The sequence below is a fragment of the Somniosus microcephalus genome, unplaced genomic scaffold (genome assembly GCF_052327205.1).
Source record: "Somniosus microcephalus isolate GS21.2 unplaced genomic scaffold, FLI_Smic_1.0 unresolved_chr3, whole genome shotgun sequence".
Lineage (NCBI taxonomy): Eukaryota > Metazoa > Chordata > Chondrichthyes > Squaliformes > Somniosidae > Somniosus > Somniosus microcephalus.
This window is the reverse complement of record NW_028225181.1, coordinates 63,539,065-63,551,158: the sequence shown is the minus strand read 5'-3', so window position 1 is coordinate 63,551,158 and position 12,094 is coordinate 63,539,065. Positions and strand designations below refer to the sequence as shown.

The following is a 12,094-nucleotide window of genomic DNA, read 5'->3' as shown; positions in this document are numbered from 1 at the left end:
CCCTGCGCTTCTGTCTGATTGATTGGAGAATGTCACTCAAAGGGTTGACGGTGGATAGGCAATGGCAAACATTCAAAGACCGAATGGATGAACTACAGAATTTGTTCATCCCAGTTTGGCATAAAAATAAAACAAAAAAGGTGACTCAACCATGGTCAACAAGGGAAATTAGGGATAGCATAAGATCCACGGAGAGGTCATATAAATTGGCCAGAAAAAGCAATAATCCTGAGGATTGGGGGTAGTTTAGGATTCATAAAAGGAGCACAAAGGGAATAATTAAGAAGGGGAAAATAGAATGAGAGTAAGCTTGCAGGGAACATAAAAACTGACTGTAAAAGCTTTTATAGATATGTGAAGAGAAAAAGATTGGTGAAGTCAAGCGTAGGTCCCTTGCAGTCAGAATCAGGGGAATTTATAATGGGGAACAAAGAAACGGCTGACCAACTAAATACATATTTTGGTTCTGTCTTCACAAAGGAGGACACAAATAACCTCCCAGAGATGCTGGGAAACATAGGGTCTGATGAAAGGGTGGAACTGAAAGAAATCAGTATTTGTAGGGAAATGGTGTTTGGAAAATTGATGGGACTGAAGGCCGATAAATCCTCAGGGCCTGATAATCTACATCCCAGGGTACTTAAGGAAGTGGCCCTAGAAATAGTAGATGCATTGCTGGTCATCTTCCAGAACTCGAGAGACTCTGGAACAGTACCCATGGATTGGAGGGTAGCTAATTTTACCCCACTATTCAAAAAAGGTGGTCGAGAAAAAGCAGGGAATTATAGACCAGTAAGCCTGACATCAGTAGTGGGGAAAATGCTAGAGTCCATTATAAAAGATGTAATAGCAGAGCACTTGGAAAGCAGCGACAGGATCGGACAAAGTTAACATGGATTTACAAAAGGTAAATCGTGCTTGACTAATCTACTGGAATTTTTTGAGGATGTAACTGGTAAAATAGATAAGGGAGAACCAGTGGATGTGGTGTATTTGGACTTTCAGAAGGCTTTCGATAAGGTCCTGCATAAGAGATTAGCTTGCAAAATTAAGGCACATGGGATTGGGGGCAAGGTATTGACTTGGATAGAGAACTGGTTGGCGGATAGAAAGCAGAGAGTTGGAATGAGCGGGTCGTTTTCTGAGTGGCAGGCAGTGACTAGTGGGGTATTGCAAGGATCGCTCCTAGGACCCCAGCTGTTCACAATATACATTAATGATCTGGACAAGGGAATTGGATGTAATATCTCCAAATTTGCAGACGGCACAAAGCTGGGAGGGAGGGTATGCTGTGAGGAGGATGTGAAACTCCAGTACGATTTGGACAGAAACATGGCAAATGCACTATAATGTGGATAAATGCGAGGTTATCCACTTTGCTGGCAGAAACAGGAAGGCAGATTATGATTTGAATGGCAATAGATTGGGAGAAGGGGAAGTGCAAAGAGACCTGGGTGTTCTTGTGCACCAGTCGCTGAAGGTAAGTATGCAGGTGCAGCAGGCGGTTAAGAAGGCAAATGGTATGTTGGCCTTCGTAGCAAGAGGGTTCGAGTACAGGAACAAGGATGTCTTGCTGCAGTTGTGCAGGGCCTTGGTGAGACCGCACCTTGAATATTGTGTGCAGTTTTGGTCGCCTTATCTGAGGAAGGACATTCTTGCCATGGAAGGAGTGCAGCGAAGATTCACCAGGCTGATACCTGGGATGGCAGGAATGACGTATGAGGAGAGATTGGGTCGATTGGGCTTATACTCACTGGAGTTTAGAAGATTGAGAGGGGATCTCATCGAAACCTATAAAATTCTGTCAGGCCTGGACAGACTGGATGCAGGAACAATGTTTCTGATGGCCGGGGAGTCCAGAACCAGGGGTCATAGTCTAAGGATAAGGGGTGGCCATTTTGGACAGAAATGAGGAGGAATTTCTTCACCCAGAGACTGGTGAACCTGTAGAATTCTCTGCCACAGAGGGCGGTGGAGGCCAGTTCATTAAATATATTCAAGAAAGAGTTGGATAGATTTCTTAAGGCTAAAGGGATCAAGGGATATGGGGAGAAGGCAGGGACAGGGTACTGGAATTTGGATGATCAGCCATGATCTCATTGAATGGCGGAGCAGGCTCAAAGGGCCGAATGGCCTACTCCTGCTCCTATCTTCTATGTTTCTATCTACTCTGTCCAGAACCCTCATGATTTTGAACACCTCTATCAAATCTCCTCTCAACCTTCTCTGCTCTAAGGAGAACCATCCCAGTTTCTCCAGTCTATCCACGTAACTGAAGTCCCTCATACCTGGAACCATTCTTGTAAATCTTTTCTGCACCCTCTCTGAGGCCTTCACATCCTTCATAAAGTGCGGGGCCCAGAATTGGACACAATACTCCAGTTGAGGCCGAACCAGTGTTTTATAAAGGTTCATCATAACCTCCTTGCTTTTGGACTCTATGCCTCTATTTATTAAGCCCAGGATCCCGCACGCATTTTTAACTGCTTTCTCAACCTGCCCTGCCACCTTCAATGATTTGTGCACACATACCCCCAGGTCTCTCTTTCATGCACACATTTTAGACTTATACCCTTTAGTTTATATTGCCTCTCCTCATTCTTCCTACCAAAATATATCAGTTCGCACTTTTCTGCGTTAAATTTCATCTCCCATGTGTCTGCCCATTCCACCAGCCTGTCTATGTCCTCTTGAAGTCTATCACTATCCTCCTCACTGTTCACTTTACTTCCAAGTTTTGTGTCATCTGCATATTTTGAAACTGTGCCCTGTACACCCAAGTCCAAGTCATTAATATATATATAAAGATATATATCAAGTAAAGCAGTGGTCCTAGTACCGACCCCTGGGGAACACCACTGTATACCTTCCTCCAGTCTGAAACGCAACCGTTCACCACTACTCTCTGTTTCCTGTCACTTTGCCAATTCCGTATCCATGCTGCCACTGTCCCTTTTATTCCATGGGCTTCAACTTTGCTGGCAAGTCTATAATGTGGCACTTGTCGAACGCCTTTTGGAAATCCATGTACACCACGTTAACCGCATTGCCCTCATCAACCCTCTCTGTTACCTCATCAAAAAACTCGATCGGAATCAGAGCGGCCGGGCCCGGCGGATGTGCGGCCAGGGCCCCGGCACCAGGAAACCCAGGGTGCAGCGCCTCCCCCATCCGAACCGCCGCTTCCTGGTTTCTTCAGCCAGTTCCACCAAGTCCAGCTCGGGACAAAGGACAGGAGCCAGGCTCCCAGAATGGCCCGCGGCCCCGGGGAGCATGCGCACTCTCAGCGGGGAAATCAGCGAGTTGGATAGAGTGGTTTCTGGGGCGCGGTGAATTGTGGGTGCTGCAGCTGCCATTTGTCAGCGGCTGTGGGGAGGAGTTTTATTGCAGGCTGACGGACGGTAGGTCCCTGGCCACCTGTGTAGGTCTTTTTGTTGCTTCAGTTTGAGCTGGAGTGGAGATGGAGGAGAAGCTGCTGGGTTTAACCCCCAGTACTTCTGAGCCCAGGAGGACCCAACAATTTCCAATGTGAGACTGTCAAGGGAGGTGGATTCTGGGGGAGATTAGGTTGTTACACAGACACTGTCCCTACAATGTAAAAGAGTATTGTTTTAGGAACAAGTATTTCTGTAGAGGCTTTTAATCCAGTTTACATTCAGATTTGTTTTAATTCATTCTTGGGATGTGGGCGTCGCTCGCAAGACCAGAATATGTTGCCAATCCCCATCTTCCCATTGAGAAGGTGATGGTGGGCCGCCGCCTTGAACCGCTGCAGTCTGTGTGGTGAAGGTACTCCCACAATGCTGTTGTGTAAGGAGTTCCAGGATTTTCACCCAGTGATGATGTAGCAACGGCGATATATGTCCAAGTCAGGATGGTGTGTGACCGGGAGAACTTGGAGGTGATGGTGCTCCCATGCACCTTCTGCCTTTGTCCTTCCAGGTGCTGGAGGTTGCAGGTTTTGGAGGTTCTGTCAAAGTTCTGGTCGAGTTGCAGATGTATAAACTCCATCTCCTTCTCCCCCTCCCACTCCTCTCTCTCTCTCTCTCTCTCTCTCTCTCTCTCTCTCTCTCTCTCCTCCCATGGAGGCCAGAGGCCCAGACCAGGTGGCAGATTCCCTTCACTGAGGGACATTAGTGAACCAGTGGGATTTTATGACAATCCGGCAGCTTTCATGGTCACTTTTTTCTAGCGCCGGCCCCACAAATGACCAGATTCGCTGAGCTCAATTTCACAACCTGCCTCTTTAGCGGGTTCTCTCTCACGCTCCCTGTTTTAAATTCATTTTACAGGGTATTAGAAGGGGAGGATTTTCAGACGGGAAACTCAAACCACACATCACGTCAAGATCTGACAGTCACTCGATTCATCAGGAACTGAATATCATCGGCCTTTGAATATGGAACCAAAAAACACTGTTCACAGCGGGGAGAAACTGTACACGTGTTCTGTGTGTGGACGCGGCTTCAGCCAACCCTCTGGCCTATCGAAACACAAGCACAGTCACACTGGGGAGAGGCCGTTCACCTGCTCGGAGTGTGGGAAGGGATTCATTCAGTCAGCCCACCTAATGAGACACCAGCAAGTTCACACTGGGGAGAGGCTGTTCATCTGCCATGAGTGTGGGAAGGGATTCACTCAGTCATATCACGTCCTGACACACCAGCGAGTTCACACTGGGGAGCGGCCGTTCACCTGCTCCGTGTGTGGGAAGAGATTCACTCAGTCATCCCACCTGCTGACACACCAGCGAGTTCACAAGTGACTGCAGGGGTTGGATTCTGTTGTTGCTGCTGTTAATCACATCCAGGACTGAACCATGTTCATTCTGACAGTTGGGGTTTGTTTCTGCTGATAATAACTCCGGGAACTGGGCTGGAGTTTAATATTCTGGATAGATGTCAAATAAATCAACTTTGCTTTAAACACATTGTTGTAGATTTTTGTCTTTCCCACCTGAGTGTTTAGCATCACCTGGCTGGAGCTCAGAAAGGACAATCTGGAGGAGGATCGTACGGCGGGAACAGAACTCCAGCCTGGACACAGTCCTTCAGGGCCACACTGAGAGGGGCAAACAGCACTTTGGTCTTTCTTGTCTCTCTTCACTGACAGCAAAGTTGCCGTGCGGGTTAATCTCGAGGCGTGTGAGAAACGTGTCCCAGCTGCTCTCTGCCATGGTTCAGAGCTCCTAGGCACGGAACAGAAGTCTCCTTTAGGAATGTACCCCAGTGCTTTTTTTTAATGGCCTTATTAACCTGTGTCGCTACTTTTAGTGATTTGTGTATCTGTATCCCTGGATCCCTCTGCTCCTCCAGCCCATTTAGACTCTTAGGGGGAAATTCGGTGGCGCCCCCTTTGGGTCGCTAACATCACCGGGGCTGAAGTTAGCGCCCCTGCGCATTAAATTCAGTGGTAGCGCCCCAAGCAGGAGGCGGGGTGCTACTGGAAGCGCTCCCCTCCCTCTTGAGGTGCTACCAGTGAATTTCACAGTGCTTCGTGTAACAGCGCCACGCCCGTCAGCACATAGCACCGTGTCACAGCAGACCTCCCTCCCTGATTAAAGGGGAGGGGCCCTGCTGGACCACCGGGGAGCGGGGTGTCTGATCAAGAGGAACGCCGGGCTGAGTGATCGCGGCTGGCACCCCAAAGCAGAAAGGGGAGGGGGGCAGGTGCTGGCAGTCGGCCAAAATAAAAAGTTGCCACCCGACACCTGCCCTTTAAGTAGCGCCGCCACGGCTGCAAGAACGACCCCTGACCCTGTCGGACATATTGACCGGCGATAGGTCAGGGGTCATAACCCAAGGTTGCAGCCGGGGTGCTGCGCACGGCAATGACGTCATTGCCGACGGTGCAGTGCCGCGGGTTGCTACCGGCTACCGCCGCCGCTAACCTCCCACTGAATATCGCGGGAGGCACAAAGGAACCCAATTTCACCCCCTTGTCCAAGTAGTGTGTGGCCTCCTTATTCTTCCCACCAAAACACACCACCTCACACTGATCTATAGTGACATTCATTAACACACCACCTCACACTGATCTACAGTGAAATTCATTTGCCACTTACATGCCCATTCTGAAATTTATTCATGTCTTCTTGCATTTTCTCTTCCTCAGTATTAACTCTACCTCCCAATTTGGTGTCATCGACAAACTTTGAAATTGTACTTCTGATTCCCGAGTCCAAATCGTTTATGAACAACAGTGATCCCAGCACCAATTCCTGTGGAACACCACTTCCCACCTTTTGCAAATCTGAGTAGCTACTCTTAACCCCTACTCTCTGTTTTCTGTTTTGTGACCAGCTTGCTATCCATAAACAGTTTGTAAGATCGACAAGATGATCACGGTCAGGCCGTGTGGAGTGAAGGGCCAGGCAGCAGAATGGATGGAAAGCTGGCTACAAAACAGAAATCAGAGGGTTGGAGTTAAGGGAAGTCTGTTGCGATCTTTCCATCCATTCTGCTGCCTGGCCCTTGACTCCACATGGCCTGACCGTGGTCGTCTTGTAGACCGTATATACTGCAGACACAGTGCACCAGTGGTGGAGGGGGTGGATATTGAGTCCTGGGGCAGGGGCACCCCTGACAGGGTTACAGACCCTTCAGCCACTGGAAAAACATGGAGAGCTGAGCTCGGCCGCATTAGTCTGGTTTTGTCTCCTTTGGAGACCAGGTGTACGAGCAGAGTTAGCGCACTCTTCACAGCAACCGTAATAAAATTGTTACAGTTGTGAAGGAACTTTGTGTCAGTGCACTGGACCACAAACAAAGTATATGTGTCGATTATTGTCTGACTGTGCTACTGTGACATTTTAAAGGTGCTATATAAAGGTAGGTTGTTGTTGGTCTGAGTTTGCGTTGTGTAAATGCTGCCCTTCTCACAGCCTGTAAAAGGAGTTTACAAAAGTCATCACTGAGTCCAGGATAGAAATTGACAAGATTCTCTCCTCCTGGTTCCTGCCCAAGGGGGCTGCGCATGCGCCCTGCTGCCCCCTGAGCCTCTCAAGATGGCGGCCATGAACCCGGGCCTGTCACCGGGAGAAAGCCCCGCAGCTGCCACCCCGCTCGGGGCAAACACCCGGCCCAGAGGCTCTTGTTCGGGGCCTGAGGCCCACCCTGCGTGTGTGTGAAGCGGATAATGTTGAGTGTTTTAATGATGGGACCTGGGGCCCACCCCGGGTGTTTGTGAAGCGGATAATGTTGAGTGTTTTAATAATGGGGCCTGGGGCCACACTCGGGGTGTGAGCAGCTCGCGTCCCCCCGGGGTTCATTTAAAAAAAAAATATATATATATTTATTTAAATATGGTAGTACTTGTTACAACTCATCAATGACATTATAAATCCATCACATTCATTAGCCGCAATAAAACAAAGCCTTAAAAACAGCTTTAGGGTTAACAGTATAACTGCAGTGGTAAATTTTACAGATAAACCAATAATATTAACAGTACAGGTACCCATAGTGAAAAACAATTTTACGCCAGTCCTATTGGCAATCTGGTAACTCTTTGTTTTTGCTTGGTATTACCTGTTGTCCTTTTTTTACATTCAAGTACAACAGTACTTATATAACTCCTCAATTACATAGTAAATCCGTTACATTCATTGACCACAATAAAAAGGATTAAAGCCTCAAAAAACAGCTTTATGGTCAACAATATAAATACAATAATAAATTTTTACAGGTACATCAATAATGTTTACAGTACAAACTGCCACTATTTAATAAACCAAGAAAAGAAAGTCCTACTGGCATCGTTCAATCATTCGGTCATTCATTCCTCCGTTCGCTCGTTCGCTCAAGCGTCACTTCCATTGTGCAGGTCTGCGTGTCATTTGTCTACCTGTGCGCATGTGTGCGTTCATTCATCCGTCCAGACAGGCCTCACGCTCACCCAATACGATGCCAACTTTCATCCTAGGGAGCGAGAACCCCTCATTCGGTCGAACGTAAGTTCCATTGTGTATGCGTGCGTACGTGTCATTTGTCTACCTCTGTGCATGCGTGTGTTTGTTCATCCGTCCAGCAGGCCTCACGCTCACCAAGCGGGCCTTCATCCTGGGGAGCGAGGGCCCTTCATTCGGTCGATTAAGGAAGGCTTTAACACTAAATAACACCACAATATACAAAGTCCCATAACCATATCAGAAATCAATTAAAACTTCAAATAAACTACTTTTAACCAGAACCCGAAACTTCTTCAACAAAACAAGTAAATACCAGTTCTACACCAGTCCTATTGGCACTCTAATAACTCCTCATTTTCACTTGATGTTATCTAACCATATAATGTCATGATCCTTGTCCACAGTCTTCAACTTTCCCACAGAAAAGAAGCCGACCACTTTCTCAAATACGTAAAAGAGGAAAACGACTACTCAAATTTCCTCCTTCTTGCTGTTATCACTCACAGGACCCAGCCATCAAGACATTCATTATTCCTTGCCGATATTACTTTATTTTGCCTTTTATCTTCCTTTTATTTTCCTTTTTCACTTTTATTCCGTTCTCTTTTTTCCATCTTATGGCCGCTCAAGCTCTATACTATAGATGGACACAGTCTGTCTTTCCTCCACCAGAATGGCAGCGCACAAACCGGCACCCGTTACCAAGAAAAAGCATCACAGCTGCCACCAAACGGAGCACAGGCGGGGCCGCTGGAACTCATTCGGGCCGGAGACCGTTCTTCAACTTTAGAAACCGTGCAGCATGCTCACCCACAGCATCTCCCGACTCCGCTTCTGTTGACCAGCCACTCCGCCCTGGGCCCCCCGCCTGGGGTCCTCCATGCTGGGCCTCCTGACTGGGGTCCTCCGTGCTGGGCCCTCCGCCTGGGGTCCTCCATGCTGGGCCTCCCACCTGGGGTCCTCTGTGCTGGGCCTCCCGCCTAGGGCACTCTCCTCTGGGTCCTCCGCCCTGGGCCCCCCGCCTGGGGTCCTCCACCCCGGGCCCCCCGCCTGGGGTCCTCCGTGCTGGGGCCCCCGCCTGGGGTCCTCCATGCTGGGCCCCCCGCCTGGTGTCCTCCATGCTGGGCCTCCCGCCTAGGACACTATCCTCTGGGCCTTCCACCCTGGGCCTCCATGCTGGGCCCCCCGCCTGGGGTCCTCCGTGCTGGCCCCCCCACATAGGACACTCTCCTCTGGGCCTTCCACCCTGGGCCCCCCGCCTGGGGTCCTCCGTGCTGGGCCTCCCGCCTGGGACACTCCTCTGGGTCCTCCGCCCTGGGCTTCCCGCCTGGTGTCCTCCGTGCTGGGCCTCCCGCCTGGGACACTCTCCTCTGGGTCCTCCGCCCTGGGCCCCCGCCTGGTGTCCTCCATGCTGGGCCTCCCGCCTAGGACACTCTCCTCTGGGTCCTCCGCCCTGGGCCCCCGCCTGGTGTCCTCCGTGCTGGGCCTCCCGCCTGGGACACTCTCCTCTGGGTCCTCCGCCCTGGGCCCCCGCCTGGTGTCCTCCGTGCTGGGCCTCCCACCTGGGACACTCTCCTCTGGGTCCTCCACCCTTTGCCCCCACCTAGGACACTCTCCTCTGGGTCTTCCACCCTGGGCCCCCTGCCTGGGGTCCTCCGTGCTGGGCCTCCCACCTAGGACACTCTCCTCTGGGTCTTCCGCCCTGGGCCCCCCGCATAGGGTCCTCCATGCTGGGCCTCCCACCTAGGGTCCTCCATGCTGGGCCTCCCGCCTGGGGTCCTCCGTGCTGGGCCTCCTGCCTGGGACACTCTCCTCTGGGTCTTCCGCCCTGGGCCCCCCGCCTGGGGTCCTCCGTGCTGGCCCTCCCACCTAGGACACTTTGCTCTGTGTCCTCCGCCCTGGGCCCCCCGCCTAGGGTCCTCCGTGCTGGCCCTCCCACCTAGGGTCCTCCATGCTGGGCCTCCCGCCTGGGGTCCTCCGTGCTGGGCCTCCCGCCTAGCACACTCTCCTCTGGGTCTTCCACCCTGGGCCTTCTGCATCCGAATCCTCTGCTGAATCAAATCCTCCAAACCCCCTTCATTCTTCCAGTGATAATCTGAAATTAAGTCCCTCTAGTTACTGACTCACCGACCAGTGAAATACTTTTTCCTGATCTTCCTGATCAGATTTTAAACACCTTCCTCAGATCTCTTCTCACCCTTCTTTGTTCTAATGAAAAGAGCCCAGTTTCTCTAATCTCTCCTGATAACTAAAGGCTCTCTTCCCTGGTATCCTCTCAGTGAATCTCTCTGCACCCTCTCCACGGCCTTGACATCCTTCTTCGAGTAAGATGCCCCAAAACCTGACACAATATTCTAACTGCAGCCCAACCAATGATTTTGTCCAGGTTTACATGACCTCTGCCCTTTTGTACTCTGCACCCCTATTTATTAAAGCCCACTATACAATTTCTAAAACAGCTTCATCAACTTGTCCGCTCACGGTTAAAGATTTCTGTACCTGAACTCGTAAATCACTCTGCCCCTCTACTCCTTTTAAAGTTTTACATAAGAACATAAGAATTAGGAGCAGGAGTGGGTCACATGGCCCCTCGAGCCTGCTCTGCCATTCAATAAGATCATGACTGATCATCGACCTCAACACCACTTTCCCACCCAATCCCCATATCCCTTGATTCCCCTAGAGTCCAAAGGCTGGATTTTGTCTTTGGGGCGGGCTGGGGTCGTGTCATCCACTTTTCGTGTTATCCACCTGATTCCAAATCGATGCGGGAGTTTGATGCAATTTTCACGTAATTGGGCAATTGAGTTCCAGCGTATGGGAACCCATGGCCCAATTAGATTTTTCAGTCTGAAACTCGCCTCCGATGATGTCATCATTGCTGCTGCATTTAAGGTCTGCAAGAAGCCTTGCTTCTTCTGCAGACTGCCAACCTTTTGGCCTTTGTAGTGAGAGGGACCTGGAGGCAGAATGAGCAGCGGGAGACCTAAGTTTGCTCCCAGATTTGATGATGTCGCCCTGCAAGCTTTGGTGGAGGGAGCAAGAGCTAGTAAGGAGGTGCTCTTCCCTTCTTCAGGGAGGAAGAAGCCTCCCCAGCAGACGAAGGCTGTGCGGATCCAGGTGGCCCAGGAGGTCAACTCGTTGTCCCTCATCCGCAGAACCTGGCTTCAGTGCAGGAAGAGATTTCATGACCTTCTGCGCACTGGAAAAGTGAGTATGCCTTTGCCATCACCCTCAATCTGATCCCCATTGCCTCTCCTTGTCAGCACTCAGCTTTGACAACCTCTTCCTCCACATCCCACTTGACACTGACATCCCTGAACCCTTACCCATTCCCTCTCTCTCTATGGTCACATTCACCTAACTATTCGACTATGCAGCCCTCACACTCCCTATCGCTGTGATGCTATGAAAACAACTTACAACACACAGGGAGGGCCCTTGGTCTTGCCATCTCACTCCATCTTTGTCTCCTTCTAACCACCAATGATATGGATTCTCTACGCTCACTCCTTCATTCTCACTCAAACTCCACTTGTCTCCCTCATTGCAGGAAAAGAGCACTCACAATAAGAGGGAAAGAGTGAGGACGGGAGGAAGGCCACCCTCTAGCCCAGCTCACCCCCTCGGAGGAGCCGGCCCTGGAGATCGTGGGAGTGGAGGAGGATGCGCAAGTGGGGGACGGACAGACGGGTGCATCAGAGCAAGCTGGTGACAGAATAGTTTATCATCTCTCTCATTGACATTGCATGAGTCACTGATAATGATTCTGATGCTCTAACAGATTGACTTTTGATCATCTGCAATATTCAATGTGTATGTAACCTTGGCCTCACATCTCTGACTCTTTCCCCACAGGACCATCGAAAGCCCCCATCCCCACTATCCAGGAGGAACAGCCTGAGCCTCCAAACTCCTCAGAGGAAGCTGCAACCTCTGAGGGTGCAGCATCAGCAGAATTCAGTGCACCCAGCACCAGCGCAGACACTCACACTTCGGTGGTACCTTCGCGAGCTAGTGCAGTGTTGTCACCTGGTGAATCACAGCGCACAAGTGAGCATCAGCAGGTGGTGGAGACAGGGACAGCTGTGGAGCGTCCTAGTCGGAGGGCGCAGGACTCTGCCAGCTCGGCTCAGCAGCATGTCGACCCTCTGCCTCCGGGTCCATCCAGAAGAAGAGCAGTGC

General features: G+C 50.6%; 2 protein-coding genes across 2 annotated transcripts in view; one reads left to right on the top strand and one right to left on the bottom strand.

Moving 5' to 3' along the window:
* Nucleotides 1–12,094, bottom strand: part of LOC147091640 (uncharacterized) — a 267,963-nt gene that overhangs the window by 158,236 nt on the left and 97,633 nt on the right. The gene's annotated exons all lie outside the window — the stretch shown is intronic.
* LOC147091641 (uncharacterized) overlaps nucleotides 1–12,094 on the top strand; it is a 55,031-nt gene that overhangs the window by 10,719 nt on the left and 32,218 nt on the right. The window contains exon 2 of the mRNA XM_085976861.1: nucleotides 4,293–4,761. Within this exon, the coding sequence (XP_085832987.1) occupies nucleotides 4,400–4,761 (362 nt within the window). The 5' untranslated portion in view covers nucleotides 4,293–4,399. The remainder of the gene's footprint in view (nucleotides 1–4,292; nucleotides 4,762–12,094) is intronic.